We start from the raw sequence: 26,399 nt of genomic DNA on the forward strand, positions 1-26,399 counted from the left end.
ATGGTGGACATACTGCAAACAGCTCACCCAAAACACTTTTCCAAAGCAGAAAGGCTTGTGCAAGGTTTGGGTGTTACTGCTCAGGCACCTCTTATACCCCCAGGGACACTGGCACAGACACATGGCCTCAAGGCAGTGGTGACACAAGCTAATATCACAGCTCCCATCATACACTCCTGGCCTGGGTACACAGCTGTGTGCCCACTCACTCCCCAACAACAGCTGTCTGGCTCTTGCCCATCAGCCAGACCTCAAACCCCTGTTTTCCACTCCTGTAGTACCAGCTGAGCACTATAATCATTACCAATCACTGGCATTTAACTTAGACATGTAAAATTCACATCAGAGAAAAACTATCAGAAAAGCAGGGTAGTGAGAATGCGATTATTTCCTTTTAAAAAGTCTGCTTAACTCTGGTTGGGAAAGAAGGAAGGCAAAGAAGGACACACAGACAGACATGGTGGCATATTTGGGCTGCTTTCCAGCCATTCTCTCACAAACAGTCTGAGCATCTTTGAAATGAAATTTTGTAGGCGATTAGCTCACAATGTGAACTTAATTGCTTTTGGTATTTAAAAAAACCCATTAAATTAAATGGCCGAGATATTGAGGCTTAAGCAATGGCTGCTTCTAATGCACAGTAAGTAGCAGCCTCATTACGGGGACGCCGCATCCAGCGGCACAATGCGCACACCCGTGTGACGCGACCGCTGCGGATCAAACTCCCTGCTCACACTCTGTGGGAGAGAGCATCTTCAACAGCTATGAGAGGATGGCTCAGAGCAAGGCTGGCATGGAGCAGGCAGCATGCCAAGCTCCTGGTTCACCAAACCTTGCTTGCTGGACAAGACAAGCCAGACCTTGTCTGGAAGCCAAGGGAGTATCAGCCTCCTTCAGCTTGACAAGAGGAGCATCTGGAGTGGCACAGTGCCCCACTGCAGGACATGTGAGTCCTGCTCTGCCAGGACATGAAGGTGATCTCCACCAACCTACTTTGATTGCTGTTCCTTGGGGATCCCACAGTGCTTGCACTGCTCACACTCGGAGCGCAGCGGATGCACGGCTCCCACGGGTGACTGTGAAGTGATGGGAGCTTGGTTGGTACCATTTATCCCCAGAGACAGCACCTAAGCTGGTACCTTGCACCTCTTTACATCAGTGCTGTGCAAAGGAGCTCTCCTTCACCACAGGACTGGCAGCACTGCCCTGCTTTGCATTTAGTGCCACAACACAGCAGTGCTTTCACCTTACTTTACTTGTTTGTTTAAATTATTTACACTCCTTAGATGCAAGATTGCTCTCCAAAAGGAGCATCCTTTGGCTGCTGCAGCTTTAAAATGACTTGCATCCATCACTCAATCGCTTTCAGGTCAAACACACGCTCCTGACTTAATGACCACATTTCCGCAGCAACAAATCTGTCACCGCTGTTTGTTTAAAGCCAACAATCTGTAGGAGTACTGTGTGCAAGGATTGAATTAACTCAGCATCCGAATGACTGTGGTGCCAGATCATTCAAATTGCACCTTTCCTGAGATCTTCCAGCAATGTTAATTAATGTTCCTTGGGTAATGTACAACATGCTGCAGTGCATAGGGTTGCTGGAGAGAGCAAAGCCTGACCCCTGTAGACCTAGAGACATGGGAACTGTGTTCCTGGCTGCCCCGACCCCAGGAGCACATGGGGGATGTGTGTTGGGAACAAGAAAGGGCTGGTGGCTTCCCCTTGCTCTGATGTGACCTACAGTGATTTTCCCCAAAATTTAGTGATTCACCTGAGGCATTCCATGCTGGATGTTTAACTCACACTGAATTATTTTCCCAGGAAATTCCAGCCCAAACCATTAGTACATTACCATCAACAAGAATGACAAGAATCTCACTATTTCCCTTAAATTCCAGTTACTTGCCAGTGCAAGGTTTTTTTTCATATTTGCCATGATGTTTCAGAACAAAGCCTTGACGTCTGTTGGGAAGGTGATTTTGGGAACCCAGAATGTTTTGGATTTCCCATCAGAATCAAGCCAACTTTGGGCAAAGACAGCTGCCTGTGGTGGCCCTGGGCAGCTGCACGTGCACTGACATTCATCCCTGGCCCTGCTGGCCCCTGCTTCCAGCTGCTGCAACCCCCCTGGCACCCACTCTACACACCTGCGGCACGTGCACTGACATTCATCCCTGGCCCTGCTGGCCCCTGCTTCCAGCTGCTGCCCCTGGCACCCACTCTACACACCTGCATGGGAAGTGGGGACCCAGCTTTCCGGGTGCTCCATGACTTCCCCAGGAAGTGCGAGGGAGGAAACTGTTTCATTGAAACACTTGCACCAGCAAGAGCTGGAGCCAGGGCACAGACAAGCAGGAGGAAACAGTCATGGGGAGCTAGTGGGGCTGGTGGTGGGAGCAGCTGAGATGATAGCAGGACATGGGGGAAGGGACTGGGACAAGAAAACAAGGACAAAGAGCTGGTATGTGCATGGAGAAGCAGACTGAGCTTGGCAAGATGTGCACAGAAGGAAGGAAGGAGTGGGATTCAATCCAACACCAAACCATCTAGGTATCCTGCTACCACCTACAGCCTCCAGCTACTCCAGCCCTTGCCCACCAGCAAGTCCTTGGCACAAAGTCCCCATCCCAAGTCCCTGGCCATGCTCCCTGTTTTGTCTGGGGCATTCACATCTCCATGGACCAGAACTGGCGTCCAATGAGGGTCCCAGCCTGGAGAGCTGGAGCCCTCCCCCAGCCTCCACCTGTCTTGCTGCAGTTAATTGGGCCACTGCTCTAATCTCTACCTGCCATTGATTTAAATTCAGCTCCAATTTTCTTCTTTGACCTTCTCTCCTCCAGACCCTGCTCGCAAACAGAACACAAATCCTCAAACATTCTCTTCATTTTCCCCTGCAATATTCCAGCATGCCCCAGTCCCAGGGCGATAACTGGTGCCTGTTTGAGCCTAGACACTCAGGGATGGGCACACAGCTGCCTGCAGGGCACACTACCCCAGCTCCAGCATGGAAATGGAAGTGGTGATGCTCTCATATCATCCAAAGGGCAAGAGAAAAGCATGATAAGGTGACTTGCAGGTGGTTTCCTAGAAAGGAGAGCTGCCTTTTTTCTAGGAGCCTGTGAATCCAAGGAGGGCGTGTGGGAGTGCTCCTGACTGTGCCCAGGTCTCAGCTCTGGTTTTGCATCCAGCACCCATCCAGCTGGGGGGATCTTTGCTCACCTGAAAACTGATCTTTGCAGCCTCTGTGGGCTGGGATGTTGCAAAGGCTAGTGTAAGGAGATGAGCCAGCCATGAGCTATGTGAACTAGGGGAAGATCTCTCCTCTGCTGTTTTTTCTAGGAGCCTGTGAATCCAAGGAGGGCGTGTGGGAGTGCTCCTAACTGTGCCCAGGTCTCAGCTCTGGTTTTGCATCCAGCACCTATCCAGCTGGGGGGATCTTTGCTCACCTGAAAACTGATCTTTGCAGCCTCTGTGGGCTGGGATGCTGCAAAGGCTAGTGTAAGGAGATGAGCCAGCCATGAGCTAGGGGAAGATCTCTCCTCTGCTGCGTCTCTGGGGCCATGGATCAGGCACAGAGACCAGGAGCACCTGCTCCCAGCTCTGTTATGCCCCTGGTGCTCTGTGCCTTGATCTGGAAGGGTAGCCAGCCACTCGGAAGCAGTTAAAATCATATTGCAGTGTGCTGGTGCAGACAAGCAGGGGAGGTGAGGGTCCAAGACAGTGCCTTGGAGATGTCCCTCACAGAGAGACACTGACAGCACCATGAGGAATGGGGGAGGACCTGCCAGGGGGGTTCAGGATGGGAAAAGCATCATCCCTTAACACCCACACCTTCCTGGCCCCAAAATGGGTGGAAAACCTCTGCCGAGGCTCCTTTCTCAAAAAATCCTAGATGCCAAATTTCAGAGCTCCTGGGCTCCTTCTTTTCCTGGCAACAATTCACTATGTAAAGAGGCTGGATATTTATAATTATGCTCAAAGTGGCCACTTTGAAAATCTATATATCTCTAGGCTCCCTGTACATCATAATGTCAAGTCTGTGAATGGAGGCATCCATCAGAGGCCTCACATCACAGACCTCGGAGCTGTGATAAACACTTGGGAAATGCTCACTGAACCCCATGTCCCACTGCTGCCTTCTGGGCAAGAGATTTGGTCTTTAGGAGGTGCCCCCATGGTGACTCCTCCAGGGGGGGATGCCACTGGGTGTTACTGAGTCGCTGCTCCCAGATGGGGATGGGAGCAAGGTCTTAGTTCCTCTAACCCAAAGCCTTTTCTTCTGACCCTTTCTGTCCTCCAGGAAGGGGGCTTTCCTTCCAGTGGGATCACCCAAGCCATCACCCCATTTCCACACCGTGGGCACGCTGTCTGCAAAAGGGCAGCTTCCAACTCTCTGTCTGGGAAAGCCCCAGTGCTGGGAGGGTGGTGAGCTACAGGAATAAGATACACCCTTCAAACGCCAGCTCCACTTTCAACCATCAGATCCCCACCTCTTGGCCCCATCAACCCCAGGATTTCCTAAGTCTGACTGACAAAGACTAGGTCAGTGGCAAATGCAGGGCTCAGTCCCCATTCTCAGCAGGGAAAACAATGCAGGGAGCTGAGCTCTCTTCACAAGTGAGATGCCTGCTGGAGAACGGGAATGCCCCTCTCTGCTGACAGCGTGTGAGAGGACGCACAGCCTTTGCTGACGCTTTGCCCAGGCTGTTTTTAAAAATTTATTACTCTGTTGCAACATGAAAAATAAGACAGAGAAGTAATCATTAGTATAACTATAACTCCCCGTGCAATAGTCCCACTTGTAAATTGAGATTTATGATTGCAGCTGCCGATATTTTAGAGGCCGGAGCAGGCGGCGGTGGCAGTACAGCCCAGCTACGCGCTGCCCCGCCGCAGTTACAGTTTATCACAATCTGCAGAGATTATTGCAATGAATAATACACAACAGGCTGGCAGTGAAGAACTATTCCCGATCAAACGCTTCTGTAAACAACTGAATAAATAATATTGCTCAGCCCCTCTTTAGAGCCCTTGGAGGCCCGGGGAAATCTCTCATTACTCAGCAAGAGAGGCAGCAGGGGGCTTGGATATGCCACGAGGAAGGGATGCAATGACTCTGGGCAGGCACTGGACATGCCAGCTATGGGCACTTGTCAAGCAGACAACTCACTCTCATTTTCTGTCAGAAAAGGAGACTGAGACACTGAAAAGACCTGCTCATGGTCTCATGGTTTCACATGCAGCCATGAATAACTTCTTTGGACAGACTAATGCACGCAAGCTCAGAGAGGTATTGCTGTCCTCTCTTCTGCTTGGCAAGGCTTTTGCTCACTTCTGATATTGAGTTGGCATCAGGTAAAGAGCAGGTTGTGGGGCAGCCTGGCCCGCAGGCAGCTGAACCCCATCCTCAGCAGGGATGGGACATTTGGGACTGAGCCCACTGGCAGCGGGGCTCCATGTGCTCCCTGAAATGTCACTAAGTAATGCAATGTGATCAGGGTTGTGTGCCAACAGCTGCAGAAAGGGCATTTCTTACACAGCTTGAAAGGATAAAGTTCAGCTCCACGATGCCCCAGGTTCCCCCAGCACAGCGAGCTCTGGCTCGGTTGCCACACTGTGCTGCCACAGGTATCAGGTCTGCAGAAACTCTCACCCAGAGGGGGAGCACGGAGGACTCACCCCTTCCCTAGCACCCATCATGCAGAGGTGCTTTATTTACTCTCCAAATGTCTACACTCAAAATACAGTCAGCACAGGAGGAGGGACTTGAAGGGAGCTAATGAAGAGCTATAATCCCCCTTGTGCTATAAACTAGCCCTGCAGCAGCTCTCCAATGTTTCAGATCCTTCATACTATGCTTTTCACATGGGATGGGTGCCTATGTGCCTCTGCCCAGACACCTGCAGGCAGGGAACACCCCTCTGCATCTGTGTCCTGCCTGCTCCAGAACCAGACTCTCACCTGTGTCCTCCCTACAGGCTCTACCCACAGCTGGGTCCTGGGGAAAGGCAAGAAGAGAAAAGCAGGAAAGTTTGCATCCCCGCATGCACTGCTCTACAGTGCCTGTATGCGCAGCAATCAGCTCCAATTAATCCCCCCTCAGCTTGGCCCGCCCGCTTCATTACCTCCCCTTGATGAGAACCATCAGTGGGGCCTGTAGGATTTTGCTAATTAGCCTCACTTCGTTTATCATTTCCATTTTCTCCCAGAGACGCTTGGCTTGCTGGGCGACAGCTTCATCTCCTGCTGAAACAATGCGGCCCCTTCTGTGCCTGTCTCACTTAGCGCTGTCACCGCAGCCATTATGAAATTGGGGTTTCATTTACACACTAATTAAACATTACAGCTTGTTCACAATTACAACATGGGGATGAGGAGGTAACTAATTACTTAAGAAATGAGCTAACATTTATCTCTGATTCTTCCCCCCCAGCCCACCGCCCTCCTCTCCAATCAAGATTAGAAATTGTTGTTGGATGGCTGCAGCCCAGCAGGCCCCTGCCCATCTCTGCGTGTGCCTCGTCCTTTTTAGGGGGCTGTACTGAGACCCTGGCCCGGGGACAATCCATCAACCCCTAATTGCAGCTGGGATTATGGGGGGCTGTGACAGTGGTGTGTGGCACTGTGCCAAATGGGCTGCACAGGGATGGACTGCGATGCTGGGGATGCATCTGTCCCACCTAGACAGCCCAGCCACAGTGTGACAGGGACTGAGGTATTCCCTGGGCATCACCTTCCAGGCTCCTGCCCGTTGGGTGAAGGTCTGGCTCTGCACAGAGGCCGGGGATGCCAACACACCCTCCATGTCTCTGCTGATGGGCAACTCATCCTGAAAAGACATTTTCTTCAGGGAGGAATTAACATTTAAAACTGAGAACCATTAGAGTAAATAAACCAGCCTGTCACTCAGATCAAAAAGCAATGCAAAGTGTGGGCTTGGGACAAAAGGGGCCCTGGGGAGCAGGCAAGGAGAGAAAGGGGCAGGCATCCCTTCTTCCATCCTTAAGGATGGGGTGGATGAGATGGGCAGGCCAGCACCTTGTGTTCAGCCCAGCAGGGCTGGGTGCTGTCACCAAGAGTGCAACAGCCTCCTTCCATGGACAGCACAGGGCTGCCATGTGCTGCTGCTGCAGGCCAGCAGTCCCTTGATCCTCACCTCCCTGCAGTGCATGCAGGTGGCAGAGGCTGTGTGCAGCGACAGAGAGCTACACACGGGTTAGAGGACAGTGGAGATGGGTGACAGTGACCAGGATCATCTTGAGATGGATGCAAGGCAGCCAGCCTGCTGATGGGAGACAGGCTGGAGAGACCAGAGATGCTGCTGCAGTGCCTGAACACTGCTGCAGGCTCTGGGAAAAGGATCCACAGTATTCAACAAGAGGCTCCCCCCACAAACAGCCCTAAGCACTGGAAATGCTTTCAGAAAAAAACATCTAGTTCAGCACCAGACAATTAAGGTTCTTTTGCAACTCTTAACCCATGATTTTGAGACAAAGAATTTGGTGCTGGCATAATTTGAACTGCTAATTGCTTTCCTGATCCGTAGTCAGTGAACTGAGCAGAAGTGGACATAGAAAATCACATTCCCTGTCTGGGGGAAATTCAGAGCTGCTCTCCAGGGGGAAAGGGATGCGGTCTTCTTCCCTCTGAGCAGCTTAAAATATAATGATCAGGAAACAGTTAAGCAAAAGGGGGGTGAACTGGTGGTTTAAAAAAAAGAAAACTCACACCACTTTATAATAATAGAAACAACTCATTCCCATAGTTTTTATCCTTCCTGTCTTTAGCCCACAAAAAAAAAAAAAAAAAAAAAAAAAAAAAGAAACCCTGAGCTAAACTACTGACACTGGCTGGGAGCTTAGAACTGCTGCATCAAACAGAGCCCTTGAATCTCCTGAACATAATTGTGCTGCCCTCTAACCTCAACCTTCAATCAGTGCAGTGTAACTATCTCATTTTAGCCTACAGGACACACCCCTCTGCTAACTAGCAGCCATATTCTTCTCATTAGGAGATTGCTCTGGATGGGAGCGCGGAGGCAAAGCTGGCATCTCTCCTTTTCTCTCCCCCTCTGCCTCTCCCGGCTGTAATGTATGTACTTTCAGAGGGGGAGAGCAGGAGCAGGGGGCTTTGTGGGTGCTGGAGATGACCCAGCTGCCAAGCCCTAAGACTCCTGGGCATGCACATAGAGCCAAATCAGTGGTTCTTGGCTGAAAGCACACAGCACGGGAGAGGGGACCTGGCCCAGACACCCCCAGCACTGGGCACTTGGCAGCTAAGGGCTGGAGTTGGCTTTCTGTTAAGGTGGTGCTGTGCCCTCCTTAGGGCAAAGGGCAGGGGGTCCTGCTGTCTGCAGGCTCACCCCATCCACAGAGCCCCTGGGGAAAGGCTCCTGAGGTAGCAGTGCCAGGGCACAGGATCCCTTCCCTCTGGGGCTTGGCTGAGAGGTGGCAGCAGGCAGGGAGATGCATGTCTTGGGAAGCCAAGGCAACCAGCAGCACCAGTGCCTTGCCTGCTGCTGTGGTGGGCAGGAGACAAAAGGCAGTGCAGGGTTGGTGCACTGCAGGAGGGGCTGTGCAGAGGAAACTCCTCTGGCTGAATGGATGCTACCCCTGCACATCACAGGCCTGCAAGTAATTAACAGTGAGGCTAATTATAGTGGGAAAAGTGACCCAGAATACCCAGGCACTCTCCACCACTGTGGGGTTTGGATCACATCTCTGGGTAGGGGCATTCCATGGTTAAAAATCAGCTCTGTGCTGTGGGGGTATGAGGAAGGACAGCTCTGCAGCCCATCCAGCATGAAGAGGAAACTCCTCTGGCTGAATGGATGCTACCCCTGCACATCACAGGCCTGCAAGAAATTAACAGGGAGGCTAATTATAGTGGGAAAAGTGACCCAGAATACCCAGGCACTCTCCACCACTGTGGGGTTTGGATCACATCTCTGGGTAGGGGTATTCCATGGTTAAAAATCAGCTCTGTGCTGTGGGGGGATGAGGAAGGACAGCTCTGCAGCCCACCCGGAATGACAGCCCAGCCAGCTGATTCTGCTGCATCCCTGGGCCATCAACGGGCCAAAAACTCATAGGAGCTCTTGAGCCCCTCCTTCATGCCATCTCTTCAGAGACCTCCAAGCACAAGGGACAGACATGTCAGACTACAGTACTGAACATGGCACTTTGGTCCCTGCAGCATGGACTAGTACACCCACCCTCAGCAGTGACCATGACCCTCTCCTCCTGCCTCCCCTCCAGGTCCTGTACACTCACAGCCCAGTTCAGGGCCCAGGCTGGGAGAAGCTGCTTGGGCTCTTCTGTGTTAGAAGCTCCCAAGCTGGAGCAGGATTGCTCATGACTCTCAGGAACAGATGGAAACACTGTCATTGCAGTGCAGCCCACTGTGGGTTTCTCCTGCAGAATCAGGAACAAGCCAGAACTCGGGTGATTAATGGCACAACTGGCATCAGCCTGTGCAGTGGCAGCTTCACCTTTGGGAAGAGCCTCAAGCTATGGAGGATATGAACAGATCTCCTCTGATCCCACTGCAGACCCATGAAAAGAGCAAGGTCACCCTGGGAAAGGGCAACAGTTTGGTTAGTGCAGCTCTCCCCTCTGGCCAGTCCCCTTTGCCCTGGGATTTCAAAATGTTAGCAACTTGGGAGTGAGGGAATTACACTGGTTTGCACAAGGATAGGGAAAAACACAGTATTGGATAGACTCTGATGTGTCAATGCCCATCTTCCCCACCCAGCAGCATCTTCCCCATCCAGGCCTTGTCTCTAGATCCTCTGCTGAGGCAGAGCAGCTATTAAACACTCTGAGTTCGTTATCTTAAACAGGCCACTCAGGACATGGGGCCACGATCCTGAAACCAATTAATGTGATCCTTTGATATCAGGGGAGAATGAAGAGGGGACTGTCAGCACCACAGCGAGGCAGGAGTTACGGGTCAGAGCCTAACAGCACAGAGGTGCCCCTTAGCTCTTCACAAGAGGTGGGGGTGGAGGGCAGCTGCCAGAACTGGCTTCTGTCAGAGCCCTTCTCTGCATCCTCAACCCTGGCCTGGTGCCACTTCCCAGGCTCGGGGCAGAGCAAAGGAAAGAAACATCATGGCATTTAATGGGGGTCCAGATGCCAAAAAAGCCACTGCTGCCCTGTGCCTGGGTTAGGGCTTCCAAGAGGAAGGCAGTGGTGGTACCACATCTCAGTGCTCATCCCGGCACAGCAGCACATGGCACAGAGGAGGCTCCCCTCTGCCATGGTGGGAATGGCCACGCTGCTGGCAGCGCTCAGGCTTAAGGCTCCAGGCACCCTGGAGTGCCAGGGGCACTCTCATCCTGCAGCCCCCAAAACTTTCGTCTTTCTTTCTTTCTTTTCTTGCTTAGCTGTTTTTTAAAAGCAGAAGTTATCTTAGCGAAGTCTTTTGGGGGAGGTGGAAAGAGAGTAGGAAGTCAAAGAGAATCGTCTTGCTAGTCAAAGCCTTTAACAACTATTTTTAATATCAGGCAGAGGAGCAGGATTTTGAAATGAAACAGACAGTGCCTCTTTGATGGGTGAGCTATAGATCTTGAAACAAGGTCCATTCCCTCCTCCTTCACTAACTAACAGCCATATTTCTCTCATTAAAGACAATCTGGCTGTATTTTCAAACTTCTTAACAAGGCGATCACCGTAATTTGAGATTTCTATTATCCATGCTCCTATTACAACAGTCTTTTAAGCAGCCAGCTTTTTTTTTTTTTTTTTGCTTTCTTTCCCTGACTTTGTCTCTCCCCTCAAACTGCCATTAGTGGTAATGACGTGCAGGAAACGAGCGCCAAGAACCACCTTTTTTTCCCCCCTTCTTTTTGGTACTAGGTTGCATGGGGGGAGCAATAAGGAATAGAATAAAAAGCAAAATGAAGTTTGGTTATCTCTTATCTGGAGTTTGGCTTTTAATCCACCCAGGAGTGCAAAGGAAGCCAATACAGTACCTTATCTCCCCTGTCGATCATGGACCCTGCTCCCCAAAACCCCCATCTCTCTCCCCTTTCCAAAGGTGCCTGGTCCTGGCCCCCTCCCTGCCCCATTAGTCCTTTACTGGGCTCTGCCAGATGGATGCAATTTGCATAATATCACCAGTGGAGGCTGGCAGATCAACTGGGGTCAGGCTCTGACATCTCCAGCACAGTCTATCTCCAAGTGCTAATTTGGACTGCATTGATCTCTCTTTCTGATTTCTTTGTCATTTACGTCTGCCACGGTTTGACAGGAGATACAGAGACAGACAAGAAGGGAAAAGAAGGAGGGGGGGGAAGAAGAGGAGAGAAACAAAGATTGTAGTTACAGATGTCTTTAAGCGAAAAAACAGATTAATCCAAGGACTCCTCTGAGGGTCGCAGCTTTGAAACATCCTAATTATCCTATTCTTATGAATTCCTGTACAGACTTCGAGGGGGGTCTTATCAGGGAACTCAGGGGAATGAAAACTTGTTAAATTGCGGTGGAGTCTCTCTGGCTGACTGCTACCCCCTGCCCTCCTGCACCTTGCAATCGGTTCTCATTAGGTGAAGCGGGGCAGCTCTAAACCTGGCGTCCCTTGCTGACACAGCCTTCCCTCTGCACCTCTGCCATCACTCTCCTTAAAGGCAGGTCCTTACTAAAACTTGGGCAGGAGTGTCTCTTCCTCACAATGGCAGACCACAGTGCTCACCAGCCCTGTACATTCTAGGGAGGACAGAGAGGGGACAACGTAGATGCCCAAACTCGGGAGACAAGGGCTAACCTGAGAGGGACAACAGCATGCCTGTGATCCCCCTGGATGCAGTCATGTTAAAGGCAGATTTGGGGACACTTCTGTTGCAGGACAGTAGGACATTAAAAGACACCTTCCACTAAAGTCCAGTGCAGAGCAGGGCAGGCAATCTGTGCCCTTAACTGAGATGTTTATGTTCATTAACAGGAAACTCTTCCCCTCCTCACAGGTAAGGGAAGACACGCCACCATTTAGCCTCATCTGGGATATATTGCAGAGACACCAAGGCACCAAAAGAATCTACAGGAAATCAAAATGTCACTCGGTGTTTTACGTTGCTACTTTCTACAGAAGGAGCTCTGTAGAAAGTTAATGATCTTCCAAGGCTTCTCACCTAACACATCTCACCGTGTCAGAGGGGGCATCACGGTGCTTGGGAAGTGCTGTCTGTTTCAGGGCCAGGAGAACAAATGCCAGCAAAGATGTTCCACCTGCCCAGCACAATATTGGACACGGCTTGGGCAGTGCAAGGGTTATTCCAGTAGTGTGTGAGGGGGATATTTTGCGAGGCTCAGCCACAGACAACTAAAAAGATTGGACAAATAGCCAGGAGTGTGATGGGTACAAGGCAGTGCAAGGGTCACTACAGCACAGATCAATCCAGGTCTGCACACTCCTGGTTTTGCGACTGGCTGATCACTAAAATGGAGCAGACATAATACAAATATAATACAAATCATCAGCCTCTCCTGGTGCTCCCACTACAACCGTTGATAGTGATATGAAAAATGTATTTGAAAGGTTTCTCATCTATCACTGGGAACAGAAATTGGTCCAGGTGTTGGGCTGAGGATCACAACTGGCATGGGTGGAAGGGAGGAAGGGAAGGACAGCAAATCTTGCCAAGGGAGACAGTCCTCACCACTACTCCTAAAACCAGAAGCCAGAGGAAGAGGGTAGAGCTGCTGCTGTGCCAAAGGGCAGCTCTGAGATGATGGCAATGCCGTCCTGCTGGGGATCAGCCAGATCTGAGGCTTGAGACAGACTTGCCCCGGTTTGCAGCTGGGCCTCCCAGGCACTGCAGCACAGCAAACACTCCAGAAATCCCTCTTAAATCTTCAGTCTAACACTGGTGCTGCAAACAACTGCTTCCATCCAGAAGAGAGGGACTCGAGCATACCTTCCACACATCCCCAGGGAGCAGGCACTGTCACTGCCTGCCTGGGGGTTGGGAGAAGCACATGGAAGCACCCTGACTTTTCTCAGGCAGTTTAAGTCCCTGAAGCCATCACACTCCCTCCAAAGGCTGCTCTCTGGGGACCTCGAGCCCTCAGCCAAGGGCAAGGTGTGACAAACCCATCACACCCCTGTCAGGCAGTCAGGGGTCAGATGGGCACACGACCAACTTTTGGCAGGGTAGGATGGAGGGGTGAGTGCAGTCAACACAAACACTCAATCATCCTTCCTTTCTTTCTTCTGTGCCTCCTTTGTTAACTGCAGGAAACAGCTGAAAGACCTTGAGTTTCCCATTGTAGCATGTATGGGAACAGAGCCGCAGTGATCAGAACATACCCCCTGCTGCTCCAGGGGAAAAAGGGAGAGCAGAATCCTTTCTAAAAAGGGTTTACGATTAGAAGAGTGTTCTGTCACTCTGGCGCGCAGTAATCCACTGCGCCACCAAGTCCCTTCAGAGAGATGTCGAAAACTTAAATGACTGAAAGCAAAAGAGCCCCGGCTCAGGTTCCCAGGCAGCCAGACATCCTAATTATCTTTAGATCCACTCCCACATGGAGGGGAGAGAGCACACAAGAGTAAAAAAAAAAAAAATAAAATAAAGGGGAAAGAAAAGAAAAAGAAAGAGAGAAAAAAAAAAAGACTGTCACATTGCTTTTTTCTTTTTTTAAAAGCTTGTCTCTGCTCACTGCTTTTCCAGCTGTGACACCTCTCACGGTAGTTAATTAGAATCATGTCACCGCGTTAATGTGCTCTGACTGGACTCTGACAGTTGCTCGTCCTCTAGCCGGCTGCCCCGGCCAGCCCTCCCTCCCCGCTGCTCCGCAGGGATTTGGGGCCCGGTGCTTGCAGCAGGACCCTCTCCACCGGGCAGCTGTGCTGTCCCTGTGCCCGTGGCCCAGTGGGTAGCCCGGAGTGGCTGTGCTGGTCCCTGCCCCCTGCCCGGGTGCCGGGCCACGCCGCCTGGCTGCGACACCCGGCACGCAGCCGCTCCACCTGTTCTGGATCCGCCTGACCTTTATGAGTGCTAATTTAAAATGACACTGCTCATTTGGTGACATTTCTGTTGATTTTTACTTAAGTCTCTTTTAATTATTTAATTCAGAGTCCTTCCCCTTCTGCCTTGGGCAGGGGCCACTGTGTGCAGGGCAGTGCCCCATTCCACAGAAGTGAGCTCCGTTCTCACTCTCCCTCTCAGGATCCCCCAGCAGAAGGATGGCGCTGTGCAATTGTCACCTCTGCTGAGAAGTGAAGAGCTCAAAAAGAATGGAGTATGCCTGCTCAGGGGTAGCACAAGGTTCTCTGAGGCTTCTCCCACCCCTTGGGATGGACCAGGATGGTGGGACTGGCTCTGTCACAGAGGGTGGGATGAAAAATAGTCAAAAACATGAAAGGAAGTTTCACAAAATGCTGTCCACCTCCTTGTTCCCCCTGCCCTGATGCAGGGGAGGCAGGTGGGCACCAAGGACGACCAAGGAGCCCACAGATGCTGGGAGAGGCAGGAAAGACAGGACAGGAAAACAGGGAAGAGTGAGAGCAGGTGGCAATAAGGCCAGCAAGCTGCCAGGACCACACACCTCCAGCACCTTGCAGGGTGAGGCACAGCCCCATCTGCCCCCGCCAAGCTCCAGGGGGAGAGCTGACAGCCCAAGGCCCCACTGCGATGGGTGGCCTGTCACCTGCCATGGCACTTGGTGAGCACAGCCCCTGCCGCCCTCTCCTGCAGTGTCGGTGTGGGGAGCAGCCCAGCACCACCGAGCCAGAGCGGCGGAGAGAGGGATGGCTGCGGCGGGCAGGAGCACCCCGGCAGGCGCTGCCCCGGCTCCCCGCGGCGCTGGCAGCTCGAGGTAGTTAATTAGAATCGTGTCACTAAGTAAATGCGCTCTGACTGGACTCTGACAGACGCTCACCTATGACATTGGGGGCCAGGAGACAATCCACATCAAACTACTGCAGTGTGACCCTTTTAACACAAAGAGTAAACTCACTGCACATCGAGTTGAAGCTCATTAAAACTGTCTACTCTGCGAGCATCCCATTAACCTCACTGTTAAAAACACGCAATTCCTCTTCTTCTTTCCGAGGCCTAATTAATGCTCTGGATCAGGAACAATATCACACCCTAACCTTCCGAGATTTCCAATCAGTAAATGAAAAGAGAGAGATGGAGCCAGGAAGGCACGGTGGCTCGCTGGGTCGCTCACCGCACGGGCTGCTGACCTGCCCAGGCAGGTGGGACTGTTCTGTTTGGCACGGGCAGAGATCCCCTCACAGAGGGAGCATGGCACTGCCCTGGCAAGGGAGATGTGGAACAGGGAAGAAAGATGGTGAAGCCATCTGTGCAGAGGCTTGTAAGGCACGGTGGCTCGCTGGGTCGCTCACCGCACGGGCTGCTGACCTGCCCAGGCAGGTGGGACTGTTCTGTTTGGCACGGGCAGAGATCCCCTCACAGAGGGAGCATGGCACTGCCCTGGCAAGGGAGCTGTGGAACAGGGAAGATGGTGAAGCCATCTGTGCAGAGGCTCGGAGCTCACAGGGTTATGGCAGCTGGTGTAAAACAGCCCAGTGAGGGCACCATGTCAAGATGGGTGCCACTATGGGACCAGATCTCCTGGTCACCTGGGATGGGTACTGAGGGTTCACTAGCAAGAGATACAGCAGCCTAGTTACTGTATTTGCCCTAAAATGAAAAATAAAAACCACACAAAGCCCAAACCAGGCATTTACATCTAAATCTAAAATCACAATAATGTATGTGCTAAAACCTAAACTTTGAAGATTCAATTACATTCAATTAGATTCAAAAAAGATCAGTAGCAAGGAGTAATGTCATGTTTTAAAGACAGTCAATGCACTGGAGAGGGAAGCAGAGCTGACAAATGAGAAAAATACTTTCCCAGGAGGATCTGCTACTTTTGCAGTTTTGGAAATTTTTTGCTTTTGGTGCATTTTCAGTTCAAGAACTGGCTAGTTCAGAGCTGAGAAACAACAAAGAATTGAAAATAAAAAAGAAGGTTTGTCTTTTATCTTTCCATAATCACTGAAGACAACCAAACCAACCAACTAAGGTGAGAGAGGATGAGATGTACTCATTCTAATACCTTGAAAGGCTGGTTTCCAGAAACACTCCTCCAGCTCGCTGATCACTTCTTGCTTTGGTTTCATGTACCAAGGCTTTTTTTTACCTAAAAAGTATTCTGAAATTTACGTTTCTTTCCATAGTGAATATTTGCAAGGGAAAGAGGATTTTCCTAATAAAATCAATTCAAACTACCACTGAAGTACTTAAGCATGGCATTACAGTTTTCATCCAAAAGAGCAATCATGAGTAATAATTTAATCACCAACTCTTCAAGAACAAACAGTAATTCACCATTTTTCTAATGTAAAAAATATTTAAAAACTAAGACTGAAGGCATATTATGTTACATAATCAATCAAAATAAATGTAGCAAAAATAGAGTATTGGATGAGTAAAAGAATAACCAGATTTAACAACTGGGCAGTAGTAAGGAAAGCTGCACTTGGTTTGATAGGTGCTGTTCAGTAAAATTTGACCTTTTTTCAGGGAAACACGTTTTAAAAAAAGCAAAACCAGAAGAGAATCAATTTTTGAATGCAGGCGATCTGCTGTGTGATTTAAATCACAACTAAAACCTGAGATTTTAATCCTTCTGATTTGTATGATGGGGTCTCTCTGACTCTCAGCAGAGAGACCCCAACACAGGTATCCAGCTCCACTGGTGTGGAGGCTGTGAATGCTGGTCTTTGCATGCCAAGACTCCCACTAAGAGCTGCAGCTTGTTTTTGGCAAGCACTGCCTCAAACACATGTGTTAAGAATGGCAGTGTCCCCATATATGTAAGACTGAGTAACTTGTTGGCAAGACTTAACTTCATTTTGCTGATGGCCAAGAAAACAGCAGACAAAGAGAAGTTCCTCACCCCAAGATTCTACAGCCCACGCTGGAGCTGACACATGTCTAGCCTGTGTTAGAAAAGAGACGGAAATTGCATAAAAATATCCTCCCTAGTCTCCAGGACACATTCAGACCAGAAGGAATCCTTACAGATGAAACATCACCCTGAGAAAGGGCATGAAAGAATAGGCTTCAAACCCCTTTTGCTCCTTTCTGATCTCCCAAGGAATTCCTGCATCCTCACCCTCTGGAGCAGGACTTTTCTATCTCCTTATCCTGAAATATTTATATTTCCCCCCTTCCTTTGCCTTTTCCCTCTCAAGAACACAATGGCACCAGACCTGCACCCATCCCACCCCAAGACAGCTGTATTTGCAGTGTATGCAGATTCATTTTGGTGTATTTGGGAACACAAATCACTCTTCTAACCCCTCAATAAGCTTTGCAGCTCACTTGCTCATGAATAGAACCCAGACAAAAGCTAGAAGATGAGCTCTGTGCAGCAGCTTGCTGTATGTGCAGCCGTGTGTTCCAGGGGATGTAGGGAGACTCCACTGTGCTCCAGCACGAGCCCATCCTGCCTGTACCCACTGGATGCTAAAGGTGGCTCCCATCCAGAATCTGGCCTTCAGGGCCCTGCAGGGTGTCAAGCACCCTGAACTCTGCAGATATTGAACACGATGAAGGAAAGAAGATGAAGCATAGAGCAGGACTGGTCTCAGAGCATGTCAAGTGCAGGGATTTGGAACAGATACCTGCTGAGACAGTGAAACAGAGAGTGATTTGAAAACAAAGCAATACAGAATCCATCAGGCAAGACGGCAAAATTCCTTGCAAATTGTTTGCAAAAACAAGTGGCTATCCACTGCAATTTTTCTGTCAGATTTGAAGGGAAACATCCGTGTTGTGCATTCCTGCATAAGCGCACTGAGGCTCCCCAGACTGCCAGAAAGGAGCTGCACAGACACTCTTACACTGCATGCTACCTGTGAAACTGCTGAGACTGGCTATCAAATCTCCTTGCTGCTCCCTTCTCAGTCCTCTTTGGTTTGCCAATTTTTGGCCATCAGTGACCCACGAGGGGCATGAAAATGACAGGCTGACACCCCCTTAGATGACCCAGGAAGCCTCCTCTCAGCTCCCCAACATTCCCTCAACACGGCTGCTCTCCAGGGCTGAGCCTAAAGAGGAGGGAGCTCTAGATGGCATGGACCATCCTCAGATCCACAGCCAGCTCCTTGTTTCACTGTGGGCAGCAGGAGGCTGGTAGTCCTTTATTCAGCTGAGAAGTAGGGCTGTGTTGGGATCAAGGCTCCTTACAGTCAGAGAGGGAAAGGAAGGGCAGCCCTAAACAGGGAAAGGGATGGATGGCTCCTCCCAACCTTGATGCATGGGCAGTCAAAATCATGAAGAAGAGAGAGGTAAGGGAAAGTGTTGGAGTAAGGGATGACAGCAACAAGAGAGCTCATCACACAAATAAAATGAGGAATGAGGAGGCAGAAACCAACTCTGCATCTACTCGGAAACCCCAAAAAAAGCCCAAGTCCCCAGAGCAGGACATGCACACCCAACTCCTGCAGTTCCTGCTCCCTCCCCATGATCCTTCCAACATGGCACACAGTCCAGGCAAATCTGCTCCCAGGCAGGGAAGCAAATTTTAATGCTACCTCTGTCAATAATGCAACCAGATCCATAGTTCAAAAGGACCCTGCTAATTAAAAGCTGGTGAGCTTTAAATAATTCATCTCCTTAACTTGGATTGATTGGAGAGTTTAATGGTTAGAGTCTTGAAACAATATTAAACAGCCTCTTCAAGGCCCAGGTAGCCAGTGACTTTTCCAAGTAAATCTTACCTCCTTGCAAACTTTAATGCTCAAAAGTCACTGTGGATGAAGGCTGGGAGGCAGAGAAAATACCTGACCACTGATCTCCAAGAGGTGATCTACTGCTCCACAGAGAAACAAGACAGACAAGAGTGATGCAGCCCTGAGTCACAGCTCTGTCTATAGCCCAGTAAATCTGAGCTCCTGCCTGTACCACAGCCTGCTACTGTACCAGCTCTGCATCCCCACTGTTAAGCAGCAGGCAGATATATGGCCTTAGTGTCCTGGGCCAGGTCTCCCTCATTTCACTTTGATCCCTGCTGCAGAGGAGTTGGGGGATACATGGAACAATGCCACTGTTTATCTCAGAGCACTGCTATCACTTTATCTTGGAGCATGCTGCAGGACCACAAAACTCATCATATGCATTAACAAACAGGATGATGATTCAGTTCTCCAGCTGGGATCACGCATCTTCACTCTGCAGTGTGTTTCCAGCCAGTTCCCAAGCCAGGCAGCACAGCCTCCTTTCCAAGGACTGCAGCATCCAGAGCAACTGGATGACTGGTCCAACAGGGAGAGCATCCCACCCAGCCTGGGGACCCCTGTGCTGTGCTCCAGGCACATACTGCTGACCCCATCCAACCCTAACCCAAGCACTGATAGAGCAGTCTATGAGGGAAACAGCTCCCCAGCCAGAGGGACAGGCAGGTATGTCTGGCACACTGGCACGTGCAAGGGACAGAGAAGTCATCCATTTGTCCATTCTGTCCTGTCACATCTTCATCCCTTCCACCAGCTGAGGACTCTTCAGCCCTTTGGCTTGTTCTCAGCACCCCAGACCGGACAATGTCTTAGAGCTGAGGCACGTCCCACACTCTCAGAGCGGCAGCTGTGGAGATGGAAATGTCATGGGGCAGCATCACTCACCTATCCCGCTGTGAGGCCTCCCTATGTGCTGTAGGTTCAGTCCTTTGTTCATGTCTAAGAGCCCGTTCTTTGGCCAACTCCCCATGGCAAAGCTGTACGCCTGGAAGAGAGAAGCAGAGGGTCAGACACAGCCCATGTGCAGGCATGATCTGGACTTGCCCAGGTCTGACTGCTCCTGGGGCTGCAGTGGCTCTGTGTTCAGGGGCTGGTGTGTGTCTGTGCTCACCGTGTTCAGTGTGGACCTGCACATCACCCTCTCAGCTGCTCTTCTGGAATTGCACACACAAAGTGCTCTCACCCTGCCCTGTCCCACCTGATTCTCCTTAGAGGTGTTCAGAACCTCTGGTGGTGTCCTGTACACATGCAAACCCTGTGACAGAGGGGTTTGCATCACTCAAGACCACCTTTGCCAGGCTGTGGGGGGGCAAGCCAGAGGCTATAAGCTCATCCCCTATGTCCCTTAGTTGCTCCAAAAACATCCACCCACTCCTGCTTTAACAGGGTCGCCAACAGGGGTCAGGGGGTTTGGAAAGGGGTGTTCATTCCCAGGCTGGCCTGGCCAGCAGGCACCTTCTCTTGGCAAGCACAGCCCTCCCAGCTCCCTCTCCTTTCCACCCCTAAGCCCCAGTTGCCTTGGTTCCCTCCATCACTGGGACAAATCCTACTGGGAGCCAGCACTGCTCACCCCACTGCACAGAGCCTGCAGCCTGGCCAGAGGGAGCCTGCTTCATACCCACAGCATCCCCTGGCAGGGTTTCCAGAAGGAGCCAAGCAGCTGGGAGCCCAAGCAGCACAAAAACCCACAGGACAAGGCAAACATAAAAGCAGGCAGGCCTCCGTGTCACACGCACGGCTGTAATTACAGCCTGACAGCCACGTATCTTCTTCATCTTGAGGAATTAAGCTCAGAAGGCATTGTGAGCAGTAAGAAGGGTGCGTGGGCTTAGCGTCGCTCATGCTGCCGCTATCTTTGCTGCCGTGAGGGCCATTGTCCCCAGATGAGATCAGGTCAATCCAGCAGCCCCTATCTCCCTCCTGCAGCGGGGATCATCGCCAACCACAGCCACAGTGTGGCAGGCATTGCTGACACCCTCCGCAGGCTGCAAACGCCTGGAGATGCTCTCTGCCGCAGGAATGGGGATGAACTGGGTGACCAGAGCTGAGAGGTGTCCCCCAGCAGCCCACCAGCCACCTGCCTGCTGCGGGGACTTCCTGCCAGCCCCTCTTTGCTGCTACCTGCTGCTCTGTCTAGAGCAGGCAGGTCCAGCCCGTGCGCAGCCCCTTCTGCTGGCAGCCCCCCGGGAGCCACGGGGCTTGGGGGAGTTAATTTATTAGTGGCCCATGTAGCCATTCATGCTGCTTTGTTACTCCTGCCTTAGCAAAACAGAGGGCTCCACAGATAATTAATAGACAGCATTGCTAATCCTGTTGGGAGATGATTAGCAATTAAAACTCCTAATTAAGTCTATGCATAATTCACTGAAATTACACTTTGTGTACACAACGGGGAGATTTCCTTTGCCTTCCGAGCTTGACAAACACGCTGTGGTATGTTCCCTGCCATGATCAGGATGCAGGCCAGCCAGCCACGGGGTGGGGGGAGCCAGAGGTTGGGGTGCAGGATGGAACCCTGCCACCCATCTTCTGGGTGGCAGAAGTGGTTCCATGTGTGGTTCCCTCTCCTGGGCTCCATCCCACAGAGCAAACTCAGGCTGAGCATAGGAAGGCTCCCATGATCAGCTCCAGTGGATCAGCAGTGGGGGCCATCCTTGGGGAAGTGGTGTCCCTGGATGGGGAAGGACCAGGGGTGTCACTGCCCAGGGAGCTACCATATCACAGGCTGCCTTCCCAGCCCAGACATCCCTTGGACTCTGGCCAGAAGCAACTGAGGTAGCACAGAGGGATGCTGGCAGGATCCCGGGAAAGCCACGGGGACAGCTTTGGAAAGCTCCTGGGTGCTGGGTGCTGCTGTCAGGCTCAGCCTGCCTCCCCTGGCTGTGCAGCAGCAGGGAGCTGGCAGCACGGGCCCCATTCCTGGGATCAGCACCGGGCCCATCTCTGCATGGCGTTCTGCTTTCCTGATCAAGGTCATTCGGTACAGCCGCAATACCTGAGCAAACTACCTAAGCAGCTGGGGTGGAAGTTGGCCTGACCACTGAAGGTCAAGTGTGCACTTATGCATATTCAAAGCTGCCTGCAGGATCGATCGGGTTTTAATTGTTTTTCCTGGGGTTTTGGAAGGAAGTGCCAGGGGCATTGATCAGTCCCAGACAAGGCTGCTCACACTCCGGGGCTGGCAGGGACCATCACTGCTGCAGGCACAGGGAAGTGCAGGCAGTGATGATGAAGGGATGAAGGCAGGGGAGAGGTCACCCACCGCTGGCCGAGAGGAGGAGCCACTGCTGGGCTGCGCTGGAAAATAAAGTTTTTTAATTAAAAGTGGCAATTCTGAGCCGCCTGCTGGCAGCAGCCACACAATCAAGAGCAAGGAGCTTTGCTGTTTAATATTTAAAGACAACGTTTAATCTTTAAACAGGAAAGTTCTTCCTCTGACTGTTAAAGCGAGGCAGAAAGCGCCGGTGGCTCCCCAACACCAGGGGTACCCAGCCTGCAGGGGTGGCTGTGGCCACTGGCTCACTGGAGCTCTGGGACACTGGTGTCAACCACTTCCCTGCCAGCTCTGTCACCACACAGCCACCAGCAGTGGTGCAGACCCCTGTCCCTTTAGTGCTTATCCCTGTGGCAAACTGTAAGAAAGTCTGAGATGCCCCTGGTTTACTTGCAAGCCAAATGATTTTTAAAAAAGCCATGAAACCCTTCCTGTGAGGAAATTGCACTACTATGTACCTCCCTCTGGTCCAGTCTTCGTGTTGTAGAGCCTGGGTTGCTCCCTTTTAGGTCAGACACTGAAACAGAGCCAAGAGCCTGTGGTTTTTTATTTTTATCTGCATTTTAATTGATAAAAATTCAAGCATCTTTTAAAAAAGCTATTTTAAAATGGTTCGGACCAAAATTTCAATTTAGAGAGAAACTCAATGTTTCTGATCTGCTAAAAACCACTTGAACAATGTTTACAGAATAATTTTCAAGCAGACTGAATACAATTATTTTCATTCATACCATCTCCTAGAAAGGTTTTCCTTTTTTCCTGATTTTGTTTGTAATCCTATGAAGGCTACATTTACCTCCCTGCCAATGCTGCTCCGAAGTCAGATGATTATTAATTATATTTATTTACTTATGAAATCCCATAGGCATACACAGCAGTTCACAGACAAATACCGCCCTGGGTCCCTGATGGAGGGATCTCGAATCAAAGGTAAGCAGATATTCCTGTGATAAATGTGAGCTAATAGCAGCAGGAGATTAGGAACATACTGTGTTTCCATGCATAGAGCAAGCACCACGGATAATCCACACCTTGTTAAACAAGTGCTGGTGTGGGGAGGTAGGTCATTAGGTAATCTGAAGCCCACATATCCTGCAGAAAATCTAAAAACCAGAAGTGGGGATAAAACATGGGGCATGGAGATGATGCACACACAGAATCACAGCATCTGAGGCTGGCTCTATAACAGAGCACAAGAAGGTCTGAAACCAACCTCCTGTTGTACCAGGTCACAAACCTTCCCAGTAGCTATGACACTGCTTCAGATGGCAAAGAGACTGAAACAAGAGCTCTGTCTCTTATTTCTGACTGCACTGGGGTACAAAGATGGTCCCCTGTGCTGGGACAGAGGGCATGCCAGTGAGGCTGGGCAACCCCATAGTGGTGGTTGCTTGTGCAGTTTGGCACCGAGTTTGGCTCACCTGCCTTGCTGCAATCCCAGTGCACATCAGTGCCCATCCCCAGCAATGCTGGGCCAGCAAGGCGACAGCACCAACACAGCTGGGTCCTGATGTGCTGCTCTCTGGACTTAGTTTAGGCTGCACAACACAGATTATAAGCAGCACAGCTGGAGAGAAGATGTTCCAGGGGGTCAGAAAATTCCCAGAACTGGAACCTGTCAAGCTGATGTATTGATCTAAGTGGACTGAATAATGCTCCATCATTTATTTATGGGAAGTGCCCAGCACACTTCACAAAAACTGGTGTTCGGCAGTCAAATTAAGGCAAAATTAAACACCCCACAGCATATGAACAGGCACCTGTTCAGAAGTCAGAATAAGGGAGCCCCACAAATCTTCCCCACATGCAGGGGATGAAAAGAGCTGGTGCTCACAGAGCTGCCGGAGCTCTGCTGGGGCAAAGCGCTGATGTCTGCAGAGCCAGCCTTGTTCTTTCCACACGTGTCCAGGCTGTGACCTGCTGGCCAGCTCCTGGCCCCTCTGCCCCCCTCTACAGCTGCTGGCACTGCATCAACCTGGATGCTTTAGCTGAAGGGCAGGAGGGAAAAGAACCTTTCTGCTTTGCAGTGGCACGAGCATGTTCACAAACCACGGCTGCAAGAACTGCCAGGACTGGCACAGGGTGTCCTGCCCTGACCAGCTGGGAAACTGTCATTTTATTTTACATGTCCTACCAAGAGGTTTTAAATGCTATGTTTCATCTGCTAATTGTAATTTTAATATTAATATAGACACTTTCAGGCAGGGAGAAAATATTTCCTTTCGGAAAAAATCCTCCCAGCAGCAAAGGGGCTTAAGCAGTCTGAGAAGATGCTGAAGGGTGGGTACTAAGGAATAAGAAAAGTGGTGGGTTTTGCTGAAAATCTCCATTAAGAATTTCAAAAAGACACATGAAATATACATGGTTTTAAATACACAGAAAGAAGGTGTGAGAACTCCCAGCTGCCCTTAGCTTAGGCAAGCAGCAGGTACCAGCTATGCTCCCCCAGGATCAGGCTGGGCACAGCTGCCTACTGATCGAAGGTGAACCCCCTGATGTTTCTGCAATGGAGAAAATGTCTTTGGAACAGCAAAATCATCTTCCTCCTCCTGTCATGTCAACTGTGCACTGCATCCACCCAAAATAAGCATTTCCCATCTAACTGCCCTTATTCCACTGCTGCCACAATGAGGTGTCAAGATTTTATATTATAGCATATAGTGGGAAGAAAAAAGAGGTCATGTCTATAACTAAGGGGGCTTCTAAACATGATTTGAAATGTTTTTAGTGACTGTAAGGTTTTGGGGTTGGGACTGTCTTGCAGGACGTCCCTGAACAGCACCTAGGACACTGGAGCTTCCAGAGTGTTCCCATTTTAATTGCATGCCAATCCAGGAATGGGAGGTGGACATTTTTTGCTGGGATTTCTTGCCATGCAAATTTACCAGCATGATACGAGGAAAATGTAACACCACTGAGGAGCTGACCCCACCGCCAAATCATTTAGTTGGAGGCTCCTGAACAGGGCTGAATGCAATTAAAGAAGAGTCAGGTAATGAATAAGCTTGCCAAGCCACGGCTGACAGCAGCAGAACTCTGTCACAGGGAAGGCACAGAGGAAAGCTTGCCTGGCAGGATGGAGGCACGGAGCCTGGGATGGCTCCGGCAGCACTGGAGCCTGCTACCCTCGCTGGCTGTCAGGAGGCAGGAGCTAAGCCCAGGTGTAACGTGTTCCTTTTAAGCAGTTTAGTCAGAAGTGTTGCCACATTCACAGCTTTTCAAGTATTTTTAAATCACTTACAAAAGCAGGATTAAATGATCAGGAATTCCATTTAATAGGACAAATAAAGAAATAACAATCTACTCCATCAGCCCTGTGAAAGGCAGGTTTGATTTAAGAAGAAAATAAATAAAAAAATAAGTATAAAAGAGGGAGACAAAAAAGGAAAGGGAGGTGGAAAAAAAGGATAATGTGTGTTTACTCAAGCAAAGAAAAAAATATTTAAGTGATGTAGGGGAGAAGATTGCGGTAACTAGTGAAGAATAACATCGTCTGCTTTGCTGTCAAATCACACAAGAATTTCAGTAATAGATTCTCATTCTGACACTCAATTCAATTCGAAGGTGATCCTGCTTTATCCCAACACATCAAATATTAAACACTCGTATTAGCCAGGGTGCCGTCGCCTTTCCCGGCTTAGACGCGGCAGGAAGCTTTTCCCCCTACTTTCTCTCACTCGCTATAATATTCTCAATGTTATCTAAACATGCCTTCATACACTGGGGTTCCTTATCAATCCCATTTGGGGAGGGAGGGGGGTGTACTTAAAACGGTATTAGTTTGGGGGGCTTTTATTATTATTATTTCCAAAGCTTTTCAATTTTGTGTGGAAAAAGCTTAGAAAAAAGAGGTGGAGGGAGGGGAGGCGGTGAGAGACGGAGAGGGAGCGCGGGAGCGAGAGAAAGTATAAAAAAGGGAAAAGCAGCCAGCAGCTCTTGTTTGACTGATGCCTTTCAACAAGGGCAGTCTAGCTTGTCAAAGCCTGGGCTCGAGATGAATTGGCATATCTATTCAGCCTGCCTCTGGATGTCATGCAATACAGTTTCATATTCCCAGATAAGGCACGATAAGCAATTGCTGCCCTGACACCAACTCCATCCATCCCTGCCTTTCTGTCCACACATATTAGAGATCTCTGCTGCACCACTAACAAGAGGCATTTAATTTTTACAAACACAGTGGTGAGAGGGGCCTCCAGACTGACCAGGTACAGCATCAACACCACTCATGTTTAATTAGTTTCTCTCAGTGCACTGAGAACACTCATGAGTGGTACAGGGTGCACAAAAACAACTTTTGCCGAATGTAGCACCTGTGAACCAAAGCATTGCATTAAACATCTGTGCCAATCATTACTGAGCGGGG

At 50.3% G+C, this 26,399-nt stretch overlaps 1 protein-coding gene across 1 annotated transcript in view; it reads right to left on the minus strand.

The window, feature by feature from the left end:
* ERI3 (ERI1 exoribonuclease family member 3) overlaps positions 1-26,399 on the minus strand; it is a 119,851-nt gene that overhangs the window by 16,933 nt on the left and 76,519 nt on the right. The window contains exon 6 of the mRNA XM_039711433.1: positions 19,645-19,744. Coding sequence (XP_039567367.1) covers positions 19,645-19,744 — 100 coding nt within the window. The remainder of the gene's footprint in view (positions 1-19,644; positions 19,745-26,399) is intronic.

This window comes from Passer montanus, unplaced genomic scaffold (genome assembly GCF_014805655.1).
Source record: "Passer montanus isolate IOZ18808 unplaced genomic scaffold, ASM1480565v1 scaffold25, whole genome shotgun sequence".
NCBI lineage: Eukaryota > Metazoa > Chordata > Aves > Passeriformes > Passeridae > Passer > Passer montanus.